Genomic DNA, 19,150 nt, shown 5'->3' on the forward strand with positions numbered 1-19,150 from the left:
TGACTTCTCCTCTGTCATCTTTTCCCTGTAATTGTTCTCATATACACCCTATACACACACTATTGGGTAAATTTCCAAAGAGAATCCTATTTTACCTGGGGCAAGAGATCTGGTTAAGAACACTTGCTGTTCTTGCACAGGACCAAGGTTCCCAATACCCAGATAGGCAACTCACAACCACCACTATCTTCATTCCAGGGGATGCCTTCTTCCATGGGCATGTACATACTCTGGTATGTACACATACACACAGAGCGAGAGCGAGAGTGAGAGCGACAGACAGACAGACAGACAGACAGACAGACAGAGACAGAGGCAGACAGACAAAGTAGAAGCAGGCAAAATACTAAAATACATAAAGGAAAGTAAATCTTAAAAAATAAGTTTCTTCTTAGAAATAAACCCTCAAATGTGACAAATAAAATTGGGTTATTTCTGGAAATATTAGATGCAAAACACCTTTTCCTTTTCTTCAGTACTCTACGTGAATATAATTAACTCAGGGGCTTATACATAGTAGGTAGGTACTACATCACTAGACTATGTAGCCACATGCAAATAAGTATAGAAGTAATAAATACTAAGCTAAAAATGATTTAGAACAACTAAACTCTTATATAGCTCCAAAACTTATGAAGACTAAAGAAAGAGCATATTTTCTCACTGACTCATCTATAAATAAAAGTAGCAACACGGTAAAGTCAGCCAACAGTACTCTTTAAAGTACTATTTTCTTGGCTCTACCTAATATTTATCTTTAAATACAATTTAATCACTTGTATTTCTATGAAAATTTTAGTTTAGAAATGTGTCTCAGAAGAGTGCTTACCTAACATGAACAAATCCTTGGGTTTCGTCCTTAGCACTGCATTAATTTTGCTAGTGACTTCTATAACTGTTATGCCAACACCAGCCAGTGCAGGCAAAAGTAGTAATAATCAGAAGCCCTTGCTACAAGATGAGTTTGAGACAAGCCTGGGCTAAAACTGACTCACTATAAATAAACAAATGACACTTTTTAAAAAGTATCAAAGTATGGTTATCAGAAAAGTACCAAGCAGTGACAACAGACAATGTGTTAAGTTCAGCACAGAAAATATTGCTTAAGTACAAGTATGATCAAAGTAAAGTTTTAAATGCTTATTTTACAAGGTTTATAGACAGAGACAAAGATTTTGAAGTCTCTGAACTTCTAAAAAGAGTTCTGTAGCTTTATTTATCAAATTAGAATCATTTCATATCAATGAATGTAGTTATTTCACAAGTGAACATTAAAAGGCAAAAATAAAGTGACATTAAATTTAATTGCTTATTAGGTATCACTGCTTACAGTGAATTTTAAAACCATCTTTTTATCATGGATATTATACCACTAACTGCTTTATTTTTTATGTTTTTAATTTAGTTAAAATATCATTAGAGAGTTTAATTGTGGTATTTCATAAGTACTTTTTCTCCTTTCCTTACTTCATACTCCACCTCCTTCAAAAAATTTAAAGACTCACTTTATAGGTATAGTATTTTGCTTGCATGTATATATTTGTACCAGGTAGATATATACCTGCAGAGATCAGAAGAGGGTACTGAAAACCCTGAACAGAAGTTATGGGTGGTTGTGAGTTACCAACTGAATGCTGAGAACTGAACTTATGTACTCTGTAGGAACAAGTGTTCCTAAACATTAAGCTATCTTGTCAGCCCCTCCACACCTTCACTTTCCTGTCCTCCTGCTGCTCCCATTTCTTTCTAGCTATCTTTCTCCTTTCAAAACATCTATTACACCATCCTTTTTAAAATTCTCTCTCTAATTTCCCATTTAAGACACTGTTTTTTCTTCTTTGTAGCTCAGTTTCTAGTTTTATAATCTACTCTCAAGTACTATATTTGGGTGTGTTTTATGTATGTATACTTGGTATACACACTAACAAGAGACAAAATATATGTTGCATATAACATATAATATGTATTTTATAACATATATATGCACATATATACATTATATGTCCACACACATATATGTATTTACATGGGAAATAAAATATGACAATCTGACCACACACTTCTGGCCTCCTTGGGCACCAGAGCACACAGTATACAGACATATCTGGAGGCAAAACACCCATATGTATACACTAATAATTTAAAAAATTATCAAGTTCTTTAAAAAACAGAACAAAAATCAAACTGCAGTGCTGATAATAGAATCCAGGCCTTGTGCTTGGTAGATAAGTACTGCAGTACTTAGCTCTATATGTAGTCCTTTGTAGCCTATGTATCTTTAACTTTCCTGAAAAAACAAAAAGAAACTTTGCTGAGATGTTATAACTTCTTATTTTAAAAAGCCTTTAAAGTAAACTTTATTAATTGCTTATAATTGAATTACTTTTAACTATCAAAAGAAACATAATATGCCCTATGTATTTTCACACAAGTAAAAAAAATATAGAAATGTTAAAAGATAAATGTTATTTTGAGATAAAATTTGTAATATCTGCAATAATAAAACACACACATATATTTTTATAATAATCATTCTATTAGCTTGTAAATCTTATCAATTTCTCAATGCTCTGCTTTCATTCTTGCAAACCTAGAAAGCAGATTCACACACCTACCTACTTACTAAAATTTTTATTTTACTACTCTACAGGATACTTTTATGCCAACTTGACAAAAACTGAAATCATCTGAAAACAGGGAACCTTTTAAGAAAAACAGATACACATGAGAAGGCCTGACCCATTGTGAGTGAAGCCATCCCTGGGCTGGTAGTCCTGAGTCCTATAAGAAAGCAAGCTGAGCCAACCATGGGGAGCGAGCCAGTAAGCAGCATCCCTCTATGGCCTCTGCATCAGCTCCTGCCTCCAGGTTCCTGGCTTGTAGTAGTTCCTGTCCTGATTTCTTTCAGTGATTAAAAAAGTGTTGTGAATTCTAAGCCAAATAAATCCTTTCCTCTCTAGCTTGCTTCTGGTCATGACAAATGACAAATACCTAAAATTGCACACTATTAGCTAAAATTTTTGGCTGAAAACAATAATACAAATGTAAATGGTCTCACATTTAACTATATGATAATAAATTTGTTCTAAGTGACAGCCACATGAATTGACTTGTGAAATGCTATACAGTTTATAATATTTAAAAAGCCCACATGCCAGAAGACAAAAGAGAAATAAGATGAAGAAGATGGAAAGGTAACACCCTAAACCTACAAATGTGATTTATTAAAAACGAAACAGAACAAAACAAAAAGACCCAAAAAACTTTAAGATGTTCACAGGGAACAAATATAAAGACAACATTATTTTACTGGCCAAAATACAAAAAGAAATTCTGTTTTTACTGTTTTGAAATCGGGTGTTACTATGTAAACACAGCTGGACCTTCAGAAATTATGATTCTCCCTTTTCCACATCCTTTGTACTGTCAGACAGGTGGATCCTTGAAGTTTATTGGCCATCTAGTCTAGCAGAATTGATAATCTTCAAGTACACTGAGAGACCTTGATCTCAGAAAATAAGGGTAGAATGATCAAGAAGAAAAACTATGTTAATTTCTGGCTTCCATATTCAAGGATACACCTGTGCTTGTAAAACTGAATACACATACACCAACAAGTAAGTAGATTAACATACAAAACAAACAGAGAAAACATTTCCTTGATAATTCAGGTACTGTGGCACACACTTAAAACCCTAGTACTTATCAGTGTTCAATTAAGAGAATCAAAAGTTCACGTTCAGCGTGAGACCTTGTCTGAAACAAAATCAAAATAAAAAACAAAACCATATTTTGATAGCCACGTGGCTCAAGACTTACAAGAAATCATTAGATAATCTTCACCGTTGATTTTGGCATCATCTTTCTGCTCCAGAGGCATCCCACTGGAATCTAAGACAGCTTCAGAAGCACAATCTGCTACCAGTATGTCTGAAATGTCAGCTGTCAGAGGATCAGTGATGACTTCTGTTTCTATTAGGCTATCATGAATCACTTGTTCAACATGTCCTACATCAGACACATGTATAGCTTCACTCATCAAGACAGGTTCAGGCATAAATGAGGTTGATGTGATACTGGAAGCTAAAATGTCTGGAATTGGAAACTGGGCTAAAGACACTTCTTCAGCTGTGTCTAAATCGAGCACTTGCTCAGGAATAATGACATTGTCAGATATATCTGTTTCCTCTAAAGTATGTGAGCAGTCAACATCTTCAATAAGAACATTTTCAATAACATCTTGAATTATAACTGAGTCTGGATCCTCAGGAACAAAATTTTGCACAGTTCCATCTGAATTAGATAAAAAAACAGTTTCTTGTACTTCCACAATAATCTGGTCACCATCCATGTGTACTGCATCAGCTCCTTAAAAATTAAAGTTAAAAAGAATTTCCAGGTAAGTACATGTATCTCAAATAAAATAAATGTTTTTAAGTTCCTATGAGAAAAGCAGACCGTTATTACTTATGTATATGAGTATCTACTTTTAGGTTATGTAACAAAAAGTAACTAGCCAAACTTAAGAAGAAAAACCTTAGCTTTGAAATAGTCATAGAAAAATATTTAGGAAAGAAATTTTAATGCATCAACACATGTTTCTTACTGTGTTAAAACCTTAAATGAAATTTTAAGTGAAAAATCTTAAACAGAACAGGCAAGCAATGCAATTTAGAAACCAAAATATTTCTCATGCTTCAAGTCCCTTCACCATATTTTATCACTTTAAAAACATTTATTGTTTACTCTGACTTGTTCTTGTGCAGTAACTTACTTATATCCTAGTCAGTGATAGCTGGCAATAAAATAATCATCCTTAGTGAAACTAAAATAAAAACTCAAGGTATAAATGAAAAGTATACAGGTAAGGTACACAGTTAAGAACAAAAGACAATTGACTGAAAAGGTATCTGACTGGATAGTAAAATGAAACAAACTTCAGATATTATGTCCCAAAGTTAAACCAAGAGCAGAGCGGGGCTGGGGGTAAACACCTTCATAGAAGCAGGAGGAGGGGGGATGGGATAAGGGGTTCCTGGGTGGTGGGGGAAATATGGTAAGGGGATAAAATTTGAAATGTAAATATTATATCCAATAAAAGAGGGGAAAAAATAGAAAAGCGGTTAGAACCAACATTCTTAATAAAATGTCAGCCTTCTTAAAAAAAAACTATCTTGATACTAAAATTTGTTTTGAGAATTGTATATTGCAGAATGATCAGCCTTGATGTATCTACTCAACAAGCAAGCTGGGCAGACCTCCTCAAACCTCTGAGGTCCGGGAATTTCATCTGGAGGCAGCAAAGACACAGCATCAGAGGATTGTCAATTTGCTCTCCCCCCCACTCCTCTTCTAATATCTCAACGGCCATAATCAGCTTGAAGAAGCTAATGAAGAGTCAGCGCCCCCTATTCCCTGGGCTTGGGGACTAAGGTGGTAAATGTTGGGCTGTCTCTCTAAGGAAAAGTAGTGGTTTTGTCGGAATAGAGAGGATTAGCTAGGGTTTATTGCATAGCCATAACCTATTAGTAGAAATCTGTATAATTAATATCAAGATGAAGATATAAATTCTTAAATGACAAACTATCTAAAAGGCCCATAACTCCTTAAGGAAATAGAACCATCATTAAAAATGTCCACCTGTGAAAAAGCTCAGTGCCAGATGGCTCTAGTGTAGAATTCTACCAGACCTTCAAAGAAGAGCTAATACCAAATACTCCTCAAACTATTCGACAAAATAGAAACAGAAGGAACACTACCTAATTCATTCTATAAAGCCACAGTTACCTAAGCCACTTAAAAACCCTAACAAAGAGAACTCCAGACCAATTTCTCTTACGAGTATCAATGCAAAAATACAGAATAAAATGCTAGCAAATTGAATCCAGTAACACATCAGATCCATTATTCACCACAATCACGAAGGCTCCATCACAAGGATGCAGGGATGATGGTTCAATATACAGGAATCCATTAATAAAACAGACTATATAAACAATTCCAAAGAAAATAATGACATGATCATCTCATACAGATGCTGAGAAAGTGTTTGACAAAATACAACACCCCTTCATGTTAAAAGTCTTGGAGAGATCCAGAATTCGTGGCACATAACTAAAACCAATAAAAGCAATATACAGCAAACCAACTGCCAGCATCAAATTAAGTGGAGAGAAACTCGAAGCAATTCCATTAAATTAAGACCAAGACAAGACTATAGATATGACTCTCTTCATATCTATTCAAAATATAGTACTTGAAGTTCTAGCTAGCGCAATTAGAGGAAATCAAGGCAATACATATTGGAAAGAAGTCAAGGTATCACTATTTGCAGAAGATATGAGAGTATACATAAACAACCCCCAAAATTCTACCACAGAACTCCTATAGCTGATAAACAACTTCAGCAAAGTTCAGCAAAATAAAATGAACCCAAACAAATCAGGAACCTTCCTTTATAAAAATGATAAATGGACTAAGAAAGAAATTAGGGAAACAACACCCTCCACAAAAGCCACAAATAATACAAAATATCTTCTTGTAACTCTAACCAAGTAAGTGATCTAACCAAGTAAGTGAAAAAAGATCTGTATGATAAGAACTGTATGATAAGTCCCTGAAGGAAAAAAAATCAAAGAAGACCTCAGAATGTGCATACATCTCCCATGTTCATGTATTAACTCAGTGAAAACAGCCATCTTAACCAAAACCAATCTACAGATTCAATGCACTCTCCATCAAAATTCAAAGTGCAATCTTCACCCTCATATGGAAAACCAAAACCAAAAAACCAAAAAACAAACAAAAAACAAAAAACAAAAAAAATGAAGATAGCCAAAACAATTCTCAAGAATAAAAGAAATTCTGGGGGAATCATCATCCCGTACTTCACGCTGTACTACAGATCTTGAAGTACTTCAATAGTGGTAAGACCCACACATTATTGGTACAGACACAGGTTGATCAAAGGAACAGAACTGAAAGCCCAGACACAAACCCACACACCTATGGATACTGATCTCTGACAAAGAGGCCAAAAACATACAGTGGGAGAAAAAGCATCCTTAATAAAAGATGCTGGTCTAATACCATGTAGAAGAATGCAAATTCATCCTTATGTATTACCTTGTACAAAGCTCAAGTCCAAGTGGATCAAAGACCTCCACATAAAACCAGTTACACTGAATCTCAAAGAAGAGAAGGTATAGGAAAGAGCCTCCAACTCACTGGCATGGGAGAAAATTTCCTGAAGAACACATTATTAGCTCAGACTCTAAGATCAAGAACTGACAAATGGGACCTCATGAAACTGAAAAGCTTCCATAAGGCAAAGGACATTGTCACTTTGCATTCTACAGACTGGGAAAAGATCTTCATTAACTTTACATCTGATAGAGGGCTACTATCTGAAATACATAAAGAACTGAAGAAACTAAATTCTAAAAAAAAAAATCAAATAATCCAACTTAAAAATGGAGTAAGAGGAATCTCCAATGACTGAGAACCACTTAAAGAAATGTTCAACATCCTTAGTTATCAAAGAAATACAAATCAAATCACCCCTTTTATACCAATCAGAATGGCTATGATCAAACATTCAAGGGACAGTACATGTTGGCGAGAATGTGGAGAAAGAGGAATACTCTTCCATTGCTGGTAGGATTGAAAACTTGTACAACCACTCTGGAAATCAATCTGGCAGTTTCCCAGAAAATTGGACATAGTTCTATCTAAAGACCCAGCCATGTCACTCCTGGGCATATACCCAAAAGATGCTCCACCATTATCACAAGGACACGTGCACCACTATATTCATAGCATCCTTATTTGTAATACCTAGAAGCTGAAAACAACCCAGATGTCCCTCAGATGAAGAATGGATACAGAAAATGTGTTTCATTTGCACAATCGAATACTACTCAGCTATTAAAAGCAAGGGCAACATGAAATGTGCAGGCAAATGGATGGAACTGGAAAATATCATCCTCAATGAGGTAACCCAGAGCCAAAAGGACATGCTCACAGAACCAAAAGGTATGTACTCACTGATAAGTGGCTAGTAGCCAAAAAATTTCAGAATACTCATGATACAACTCACAGTCTGTAGGAAGCTTAAGACCAACTGTGAATATTTAAAACCCACTAGGATGGGGGAACCAAATAATCACCAGAGGCAGAGGGAGGGAGGGACCTAGGTCAGAGAGGGGAGGGGGCCCCCCCAATGAGGTATGAGGGGAGACAAAAGAGAAGCCCAGAGGGCCAGAAGAATGAATGAATGGGAATATGAAGCAGCGTGGGGTTGGGGCAGGGGAACCTCTACAAAGTCCCAGAGAGGCGAGAGGCTTCCAGGACTCAATGTTCATGACAATACCCGAAAGGCCCAATCTCCATCTCCAGTAGGGAGATGGAACTGAAGAGACCACATCCAGCAGATAGACACAGCTACCAGTGGAGACATGGGGCCACCCACCCATCTTCAAAACTTTTGACCCAGAGTTGTTCCTGTCTAAAGGAAATGCAGGGGCAAAAGTGGAGAAGAGACTGAAGGAAGGATAGGACATCCAGTGCCTGGGCCCAACTTGGGATCCATCCCCGTGGGTAGGTAGGAAACCTTGACACTATTATTGATGCTCGCAGACAGGAGCCTAGTAGCGGTGTCCTCTTGAGAGGCCCTCAGTTGCTGACTGAAACAGATGCAGATACTCACAGCCAGCTACTGGACTGAGGTCAGGGACCCCTATGGAAGAGTTAGGGGAAGGATTAAATGAACTGAAGGGGATTGCAACCCCATAGGAAGACTAACAGTCTCAACTAACCTGGATCCCTCAGAGCTCCCAGAGACTAAGCCACCAACCAAAGAGCATACACGGCCCCGGCACATATTTAGAAGAGGACTGCCTTGTCTGGTTTAAGTGGGAGAGAATGTGCCTGTAGATATTTGATGTAGAGAATTATCCTGTAGATAACTGATGCTCCATGGAAGGAGAATACCCTGGAAGGGAGGGAGGAACACTCTCTCAGAGGGAAAGCGAAGGGGAATGGTATAAATAACTCTCAGAGGGGAGGGGGGACCAGAAAGGAAGCAACATTTGGAATGTAAATAAATAAAATAATTAAGAAAAAATAAAATCAGATGTGAGAAAGTCATAAGTTGAAACACAATTCATAGTTATGGGGGGAATACGTATAAAACAAGACATTGTAATATAAAAATTAGGTATTGTGACAATTCCTATAGAAAATTAAATGTGTGGCTTAGGGTACATTAAAATCATTCATATTATAGATTACATATAGGAACTAGATAAAACAACTCAAATTTAAAGATCAGGTGTACACTTAAATTTGTAACCTTGGACAAGCCACTTAACCTCTGAATTTCAGTCTCCTCTTTCAATGAGGATAGTAGTACCTGCCATGCAAGTCATAGGAGTGTGATAATGTTCAAATGGAAATGTATATACTGTAAAGAGAATTATTATTATTATAATGATGGTAAAGAAAACATCCTGAGAAATAGCATTAAGTAATAATCATCTTTACTCAAATGCCCTCCAATCTGCTACTTAGCCCAAGTTCCAAGATTATATATGGTAAAACAAAGCAAGTTCTGAGTTTTTTCTTCAAAGACTCTATCTCCACTTTTTGTCATATTAATTATGTTTCAGTATGTTTTAAAGAATCAATTATAACTTTACATTAGCTATCACAAAATTAAGCCACCAAAAAGTGAATCAAAGGACTATGACAAATTAAGCAGAAATACACATAGAAAATAATAAGGGTTACTAAAATTAAATTTATAAAATCAGTATAAATTTACCTTATCAACAAGAATTCTTATGTATTTTCTTACAAAGCATTTCATAATATTGCAAATGTAACAAAAGTAGTTATCTGAAACTGCATTGCTAGAACTTCGTAAGTAATTTTCCATATGCAATTTTGGGACTGAGGATAAACTATACTCCTGATGCTTTTCTCTTTTATAGGGATGCATATGAATGAGAAGGTTGCAAAAGTAGTATGAGATAAACACAAAAGGACTTTGAAAATATCTAAACTGCATACGGGAATAGTAGGAGAATAACTAAATTATGATATATGATCTAAGATTAAGACTGTGAAAAAGATTTTGTTGTTATACATCCATAATGAGGTAAGAACTGAGCTACTTGCTGCCACTGAAGTGAGAAAATTTACTATGGTAAGCAAACCTCCTCTACTATCTACCCAACACATTCCATTCCATGATGCAAATATGTTCTTAAAATAAAAATCACTATAGCTTGTGATTATGAGAAGTTATGGCTTATCCTACACAAAAATTTTCAATGTAATTTCAATATTATGAATTTGAGATGATTAGCCTGGATAGGATGGGTATTTCAGCCTCACAGTATGAACCTCAAGGCATAGACTTCCCACAGCTAATTTTAAAAAGATAATGCAAAAATCAGAAAGACATTAATTTGGTATTGCATGAAAAGAATAGGCTAGGGGAATGGCTCATTTAGTAAGTACTTGTAGTAAGTATTAAGACCTTAATTAAGACCTCTAGACCCTATGTAAAATGCTGTATGTGGTATATCTGTAAATTTTATTGTTTCATATTACTCTGATTGTGTATTTATTTTACATTTATTATCTCACTGGACTTTGGCTCATATATCATGATTTCCAATTTTATGCTTTAATGGGTTTTGTGTGTCAGTGTCTTTGAGTGTTATGTTTCTTCTGCATTCTCTTTTTAAAAGCCTGGTTTGTCTGGGGGAGGGGGGTAGTTTGTCTACCTGTTTTCCAAAGAGGGAGAAAGGAGTCATGAACTTAGCGGGATGGAAAGACTATGAGGGAGGGGAAAACCATGATCAGAATTTATTTTATTGTATATTAAGATATTTTAATACACCATACACCATACAGTAATGTAGAAGAAAAAGGCAGATGTCCTATCACACTCATCTAAGATGATTTGTTTTGAACAAATCCAGAATGTGCTTAGGAGATTATCTCCTGAAACTCCATAAACATAAAAAGGTTAGTCAGTCTCTTTAATGAAGCTCATGTTCTGATATGGAGGTACCTCAATAAACCATGGTATTTATGAAAAAATAGTCTTTCAACTACTTTCTTAGAAATAAAAAAAAAACAGAAGTAGATTTGGAAAATCTTTGTAGATAAGCCTCCTGGATTATAAATAATAAGTAATATGTAATAAACAATATAAAATCATTGAGAAACTTACTGTGACAAAAAGGAAGTTAGTATAGGCTGAAAAGAACAAAGAACGTATTAAGTCTCAAAAGACATGGGGAGAATGTTAAAATTGTTCAGCTTAGACTTCATTATAAATGGTGAAAAGTAACACTGACAAGCCTTACACATAAATTTATTCAGTTAGAGAAGATCTATAAGGAAAAGCCTGATAGAGATCTGAAAGTCTGGCTCTAGTTACAAGCACTCTTAAACTGAACTCATACCATGAAGCTGAATGAAAGCTATTTGGGGGGCAGTGGGTAATACAACCTGCAAGGGAGATGTTGCTAATCAAATACACTAGACTCCTAGGACAAGAAGAGTAAGCTGCAGAAGTGCAAAGAACTACCAGAAAAGAATTTACAAATCTTCCCTTGCTATGTCATTAGTACACCAGGGAACAACAAGACTGCAAAGCCCCAGAGCTCTCACTTGGCTTCTCTCAACCCCATTATAATATGTAGTCTGCTAGTGCCACAGAGATCTGAGAACTTTCATATTTCAATTTGGGGCAGATGAATTCAGAATTCATTCTTAAGCATTTTTTTATTTCTCTTTTACTATTACTCAATTTCTACTATTGCACATGTGTCTCAGGAGAGTTTTGACTCAATCTCTACTACTGCACATGTGTCTCAGGAGTTTTGCTTTTGTTTATATACTGCTTAGTTAAGTTTTAAGATTGCTGTGTATGATGATGCTGTGTACACACACAGATGTATGCATGCATTTTCATTCTTGACATATATTGTATAGGATATAAAATGAAAAGTTTGACTAATGTAATTAAGATACAGATCTAAAATGGAATTTTAAATTACTTATTTGATCCAATCTAATCAGATCAGTTCTTAGAATTAGGGTTAGGGCTGATGGTATTGATGATAGGGTGGAGAGTCAGAAGATTGAGACAAGGTCCACTTCCTTTGCAAAGCAAGTAAAGGAATGGGAGCTTCCCCGGGAAATAATCAACTGGACGTTAAATTGCAAAGAAATAGTACTTTGTTTCATAATCACAAAGAACTATAAATGATCAATGTATGTCTTCCTACTTCTTTCTCTAATTTCTCCAGGAATAATGTTGATACAGTGTTTACATGTGTTAAACTACAGTTAATTTGTCAATTACAACTGAAATTTGTATTTTCTTTTTTATTTTTTTTATATTCTATTTACATTTCAGATGCCATCCCCTTTCCCCAATTCCCCTCCCTAGAAAACCCCTATCCCATGCCCCCTTTTCCTTTTTTGCTTTTATACATTTTTTAAAAATGTTAATCAAAGGCTTTATAAGTTTGGTAATGCTCAATCAGAAGGGTAACCCACTACCCAACCTAGATATATAAACTATCTTTGACTGGTGGAGACACGTGAACATCTGCCTCCATGACCCCACCTTTCTCTCTCTCATCACCTAGCTTCACCCTTCCTGATAAAATAAAACTTTTCTCTCAAAATGCAATTAGAACATAGTTATTCCTAACTGAACCAGTGAGGTACAAGATAGTCCTAATACTCAGTCCATCATTTTGTTGACTAACCAAACCTTTGTCATCTGTCCTACCTAAAGCACTTAGTTTTGAACCTGGCTTTTTTTCTTGGCTTTAGAATGAATGTCAGCTGAAAACCATCCACTCAGATCTTTTCTTTCAATGTAAATAGCCAGGATTGGCTATGAGACCATAGGTGTTCAACCCTGACAGAAATCCAGAATGACTGAGTTAACTGAAATTTGTATTTTCAACCCAAAGAATTCTACAATAGCCTTTTGACTGGGGCAGACACCTAGATGGTCTTTTCCCATGAAGACACCATATCCTGAGCCATCCTAGAGGAACCACTGCACTCCCAACAGCAGGATTTCAGGATCCCAGAGGTGGCCTGAGTCCCAGCAGTTCTTCCAACCAAGAGCTCAGGCACACAGGATCACATAGACATCTGGACCCTGAGGAGTTCAGACACAAGCAAGATAACTGGAGAGACAGGCTCCAGTCAGAACCAGTGAGTACAGGTAGCAATAGAGTTAACCACATGGTGAAAGGCAAGCACAAGAACATAAGCAACAGAAATCAAAGTTACTTGGCATCATCAAAACCCAGTTCTCCCACCACAGCAAGTCCTAAACACACCATCACACGAGAAAAACAGGATTCAGAATTAAAATCACTTCTCATGACGATGATAGAGGACTTTAAGAAGGACATAAATAACTCCCTTAAAGAGGTACAGGAGAACACAGGTAAACAGGTAGAAGCCCTTAAAGAGGAAACACAAAAATCCATTTAAAAATTGCAAGAAAACACAACCAAACAGGTGAAGAAATTAAACAAAACCATCCAGCATCTAAAAATGGAAGTAGAAACAATAAAGAAATCTCAAAGGGAGACTACCCTGAAGATAGAAAACCTGGAAAAGAAATCAGGAGTCACAGATGCAAGCATCACCAACAGACTACAAAGAGATAGAAGACAGAATCTCAGGTGCAGAAGATACCATAGAAAACATCAGCACAACTGTCAAAGAAAATGAAAAATGCAAAAAGCTCCTAACCCAAAACATCCAGGGAATCCAGGACACAATGAGAAGACCAAACCTAAGGATAATAGGTATAGATGAGGGGGAAGACTCCCAGCTTAAAGGGTCAGTAGACACAGTCAACAAAAGTATAGAGGAAAACTTTCCTAACCTACAGAAACAGATGTCCATAAATATACAAGAAGCCTACAGAACTCCTAATAGACTAGACCAGAAAAGAAATACCTCCCGTCACATAATAATCAAAACATCAAATGCACAAAACAAAGAAAAAAATACTAAAAGCAGTGAGGGAAAAAGGTAAAGTAACATATAAAAGCAGACCTGTAAGAATTACACCAGACTACTACTCACCAGAGATTATAAAAGCCAGAAGATTCTGGACTGCTATCATACAGACCCTAAGAGAACACAAATGCCAGCTCAGAGTACTATAGCAAGCAAAACTTTCAATCACTACTGATGGAGAAACCAAGATATTCCATGACAAAATCAAAATCAAAATTACACAATATCTTTCCACAAACCCAGCACTTCAAGGAATAATTGATGGAAAACTCCAACACAAGGAGGGAAACTACAACCTAGAAAAAGCAAAAAAATATTCTTCCAACAACTCCAAAAGAAGACAGCTACACAAACACAATTCCACCTCTAATAACAAAGATAACAGGAAGCAACAATCATTTTTCCTTAATATCTCTTAACATCAATGGACTCAATTCTCCAATAAAAAGACGCAGACTATCAGACTGGATACATAAACAGGACCCAGAATTTTGCTGCATACAGGAAATGCACCTGTGCAACAAAGACAGACACTGTCTCAGAGTAAAAGGATGGAAAACATTCTTCCAAGCAAATGGTCCCAAGAAACAAGCTGAAATAGCCATTCTAATATCAAATAAAATCGACTTTCAACCAGAAGTTATCAAAAAAGATAAGGAAGGACACTTCATACCCATCAAAGAAAAAAATCTACCAAGATGAACTGTCAATTCTGCACATCTATGTTCCAAATGCAAGGGCACCCACCTACATAAAAGAAACTTTACTAAAGCTCAAAGCATACATTGTGCCTCACACAATAATACTGGGGGATTTCAACACCCCACTCTCAGCAATGGACAGATCATGGAAACAGAAACTAAACAGAGACACAATGAAAGTAACAGAAGTTATGAACCAAATGGATTTAACTGGTATCTACAGAACATTTCATCCTAAAACAAAAGAACATACCTTTTTCTCACCACCTCATGGTACCTTCTCCAAAACAGACCATGTAATTGGTCACAAAGCAGGCCTCAACAGATACAAAAAGACTGAAATAATCCCTTGCACCCTATCAGATCACCATGGACTAAGGCTGGTCTGAAGAAAGGAATCGAAGAAGATCTCAGAAGATGGAAAGATCTCCCATGCTCATGAATTGGCTGGATTAAAATAGTAAAAATGGCCATCTTGTCAAAAGCAATCTACAGATTCAATGCAATCCCCAACAAAAATTTAAATCAATCCTTCATAGAGATAGAGCAATTTGCAAATTCATTTGGAATAACAAAAAACCCAGGATAGTGATAACTATTCTCAACAATAAAAGAACTTCTGGGGGAATCACCATCCCTGACCTCAAGCTGTACTACAATACAATAGTGATAAAAAACCTGCATGGTATTGGTACAGAGACAGGCAGGAAGATCAATGGAATAGAATTGAAGATCCAGAAATGAACTCACACACCTATGGTCACTTAATCTTTGATAAAGGAGCTAAAACCATCCAGTGGGAAAAAGGACAGCATTTTCAACAAATTGTACTGATTCAACTGGAGGTCAACATGTAGGAGAATGCAAATTGATCTGTACTTATCTCCTTGTACAAAGCTAGAACTAGAAAATATCCTGAGTGAGGTAACCCAAGCTCAAAAGAACACACTTGGGATGCACTCACTGATAATTGGATATTAGCCCAAAAGCTTGCAATATCCAAGATACAACTCACAGACCACATGGAGCTCATCAACAAGGAAGAACAAGCATGGGTGATTTGGCCCTTCTTAGAAGGAGTAACAAAATACTCATGGGAACAAATATGGAGACAAAGCATGGGACAGAAACTGAAGGAGGGGCTGTCTGGAGACTGCTCCTTGGTATCCATCCCTTATGCAGTCACCAAAGGTGGACGCTGATGTGGATGCCAAGAAGTGCATGCTGACAGGAGCCTGATATAGCTGTCTCCTTAGAGGTCTGGCAAAGCCTGAATTATGCAGAGGATGCTCACAGCTAACCACTTAACTGATCATGGGACTCTCAATGGAGGAGTTAGAGAGAAGACTGAAGGAGCTGAAAGGGTCTGCAATCCCATGAGGAGAGCAACAATACCAACCAACCAGAGCTCCCAGGTTCTAAACCACCAGCCTGGGAGCACATAGAGAGGGACCCATGGCTCCAGCTGTATATGTAGGGGAGGATGGCTTTGTTGGGCATAGGTGGGAGAGGAAGTCCTTGGTCCAGTGAAGGCTGGACGCCTCAGTGTGGGAGAAATCATGGGTCTGGGGAGGTGGGAAGGTGGGTGGGGGCATATCCTCAAAGAAGCAGGAGGAGGGGGGATGTAATAGGGGGTTCCTGGGTGCGGGGAAATGGTGAAAGGGGATTACATCTGAAATGTAAATAAAATATCCAATAAAAAAGAAGCAAAAAAGAAATAAATCATTTAAAAAACAGAAAATAATTCTACAATAAATTTTCTTTGTAAGATAACAAATTGTAGAAATATACCACTGCAATAAATAAAACACCTTAATTAAATCAGAACCAATAGGATTTACTTGTATAACTTCAATGTATCAGAGTAAGTCAAACTGAACCAGTGTACCAGAGAAAACCATCTGCTACCAAGCTTGACTACCTGGGAGCCCTGAGACCCATTTGGCACAAGCAGACAATCCTGCTGCTTCTTGTCTCTGTACCACACATGCCATGGCATACCCATAGTAAGTAAAAAAAAATAATAATAATAAACAGAACAATTAAAATTAGCAGTAACACTTGGTTACTGATAGTGTAACTCACAGAATTAGCATTAAAAATTTGGCCAGATACTAATGTAAGTTTCTATGAAATGATATGAAATCTGATTATTTTGTGAAATAACTCTAAGTTTAGTAAGTAAGAATCAGAATAATCAAGAAATATTATACCTATTCCACCAAACAATGAGTTTTCTTCTTGTGGGGTCAATTCAATTTCATCTTCATCCATGGCCTTCAGTTCTTAGAAAGTCAGCTCCTAAACCAGGGAACAACAAATACCAAATACTGATTTCTTTTATATTAAATATTAAAATGTCATCATATTTGCATCTCTGAAGCATTCATTTTCAATAACCTATCAACTTCAATAAAAAAGGAACACATAGGAAAGCATTATAATTAGAAGTGAAGCTAATTTACTCTTTATGACTTTGCTGTTTTAACATTCCAGCAAGTAAGTTCTGAGGATTTTTTTTAAACTTCAAACTTAAGTAAACTTCAAATTTTACACAGAAACAAATATTACATTTTTCAAATAAGTTATACAAACATCTCTTAGTCTGAGAAAGTTCCTCTTGCCTACCTATGGCAACTCAATCTTAAACCCACTTTGTATATTTCCAGGAAGTTCTGACAAGATTTTATTACTACTATAAATTTACAATAGTCTTGCTAAATTATAAATTTAATTATAAATTTTACATTATAAATGGTAAAATTCAAATTTAAGGTATGTGTACATAATTTATCCTAATTGACCTTCTGATTACAGAAAAAGTATGTTTGTAAGAGTCTCTGCTTTTGCTTTAATTATCTGGACCATAAATGGACTGATACCAGGTATGATACAAATTCATGACTAAAAGAATAAAGACAATAATGTCCTATTTATGCCTATTTACCTAAGTGTCACTTTAATGCTTGGAGTAATTTTCTAAATTTGGTTGAGACTAGTATGAGAAACAGCCAGTTTACCTAGACAAAAATTAAACACAAATTTTCTTTATATTTTGTTTTAATATAAAGTAGATGTCTTTATTTTTATGCAAATACATTATTAACTTTCTTATATTTACCCAATATTTAGCTTAAAATTTTTAATTTTTATATGTCTTATATAGGCATAAGTACCAAAGCATTAGTGTTCAGGCCAGAGGAAAACTTGTAAAAGGTGGTTCTCGCTTTCTATCATGTTAGTGCCAGGGACTGGACTCAGGTCGCTAGGGTTGGTGTCAAGGGAACTTATAGAATGAGCCACTGTATCTTATAAAAACCTTTAGTAATACATTTAGATTCAGGTTTTTGTTATTGTTGTTGTTTGGTTTTCTAAGATAGTGCTTTATAAATCTAAGGCTATCTTCCTATTAGTTACACAGTGACCAAATTACCTTGATCTTCTCATCCTCTGGTATCAAATTCTGTGGTGCGGGAATTTTCAGGCATAAGTCATTATTATTCCCAGGGCCTTATGGATGTTAGGCAAGCACTTTACCAAATAAACTGCATCAGCAGCTCAAATGTATGTTTCTGTTTAAAACTGAAAGCATGATAATCTTTTTGTATGAACTATCAATCCTCTCAGAAAACCTTGTTTTATAAACTAGGACTAATTTTAGAAATATCAAACACTGTTATTATGCTTTTGTTACAAATAAAATGTTCTTTGCTCTAACTTATTTAGAGCCATTTTATTTTCCTTTTAAGTCAGGGTTTCTCTGTGGAGTCCTGACTGTCCTGGAATTCACTCTGCAGACAAGGCTGGCCTTGAACTCACAGAGTTCTGTATGCCTTTGCTTGCTGAGTGCTGGGATTAAAGGTATGCACCTCCACCATCCAGCTTTAGAGCTAGATTCTTAATACTTCTAGAGACTATAACACAAAGCCTGAAAAAAAATCAAACTATGAAAACTCAAATTTATTCATGTACTTTTTCTCATGCATTCTGCCCTCTAAAAACCAGACTTGGGCTATCCTCTCCTTTCTAGTGCCTCATGACTATCCCTTGTACTTTCTTATAAGGTCTTATCTAATACACTTTGTACTTCATATTTTGGGGGATCTTATACTACTCTCCATGATAATTATTTCCAGTCTGTATCTTATAAATTCTGTATGTAATATAATGTAAAATACATATAAAAGTGAGCAAATTTTCTAAAACAAAATTTAAATAATGACAATTTTCCATTTAAAATGTTTACTGGTATCCTGATAACTTAATTCAGCCTCAGACTCTGTAGCCTGTAGTATTCTGAGATGTATCCTCAAATCATTTACCATAGTTCCAATAACTGTGTTTTGTTGCCTCTTACTCTTCAGAGAAAC

At 36.0% G+C, this 19,150-nt stretch overlaps 1 protein-coding gene across 1 annotated transcript in view; it reads right to left on the bottom strand.

Moving 5' to 3' along the window:
- LOC117701322 (zinc finger Y-chromosomal protein 2-like) overlaps positions 1-19,150 on the bottom strand; it is a 45,620-nt gene that overhangs the window by 10,740 nt on the left and 15,730 nt on the right. The window contains exons 2-3 of the mRNA XM_076706220.1: positions 16,994-17,081; positions 3,820-4,368 (exon numbers count right to left, since the gene is read on the bottom strand). Coding sequence (XP_076562335.1) covers positions 3,820-4,368; positions 16,994-17,054 — 610 coding nt within the window. The 5' untranslated portion in view covers positions 17,055-17,081. The remainder of the gene's footprint in view (positions 1-3,819; positions 4,369-16,993; positions 17,082-19,150) is intronic.

The sequence above is a fragment of the Arvicanthis niloticus genome (genome assembly GCF_011762505.2).
Source record: "Arvicanthis niloticus isolate mArvNil1 chromosome Y unlocalized genomic scaffold, mArvNil1.pat.X SUPER_Y_unloc_4, whole genome shotgun sequence".
NCBI lineage: Eukaryota > Metazoa > Chordata > Mammalia > Rodentia > Muridae > Arvicanthis > Arvicanthis niloticus.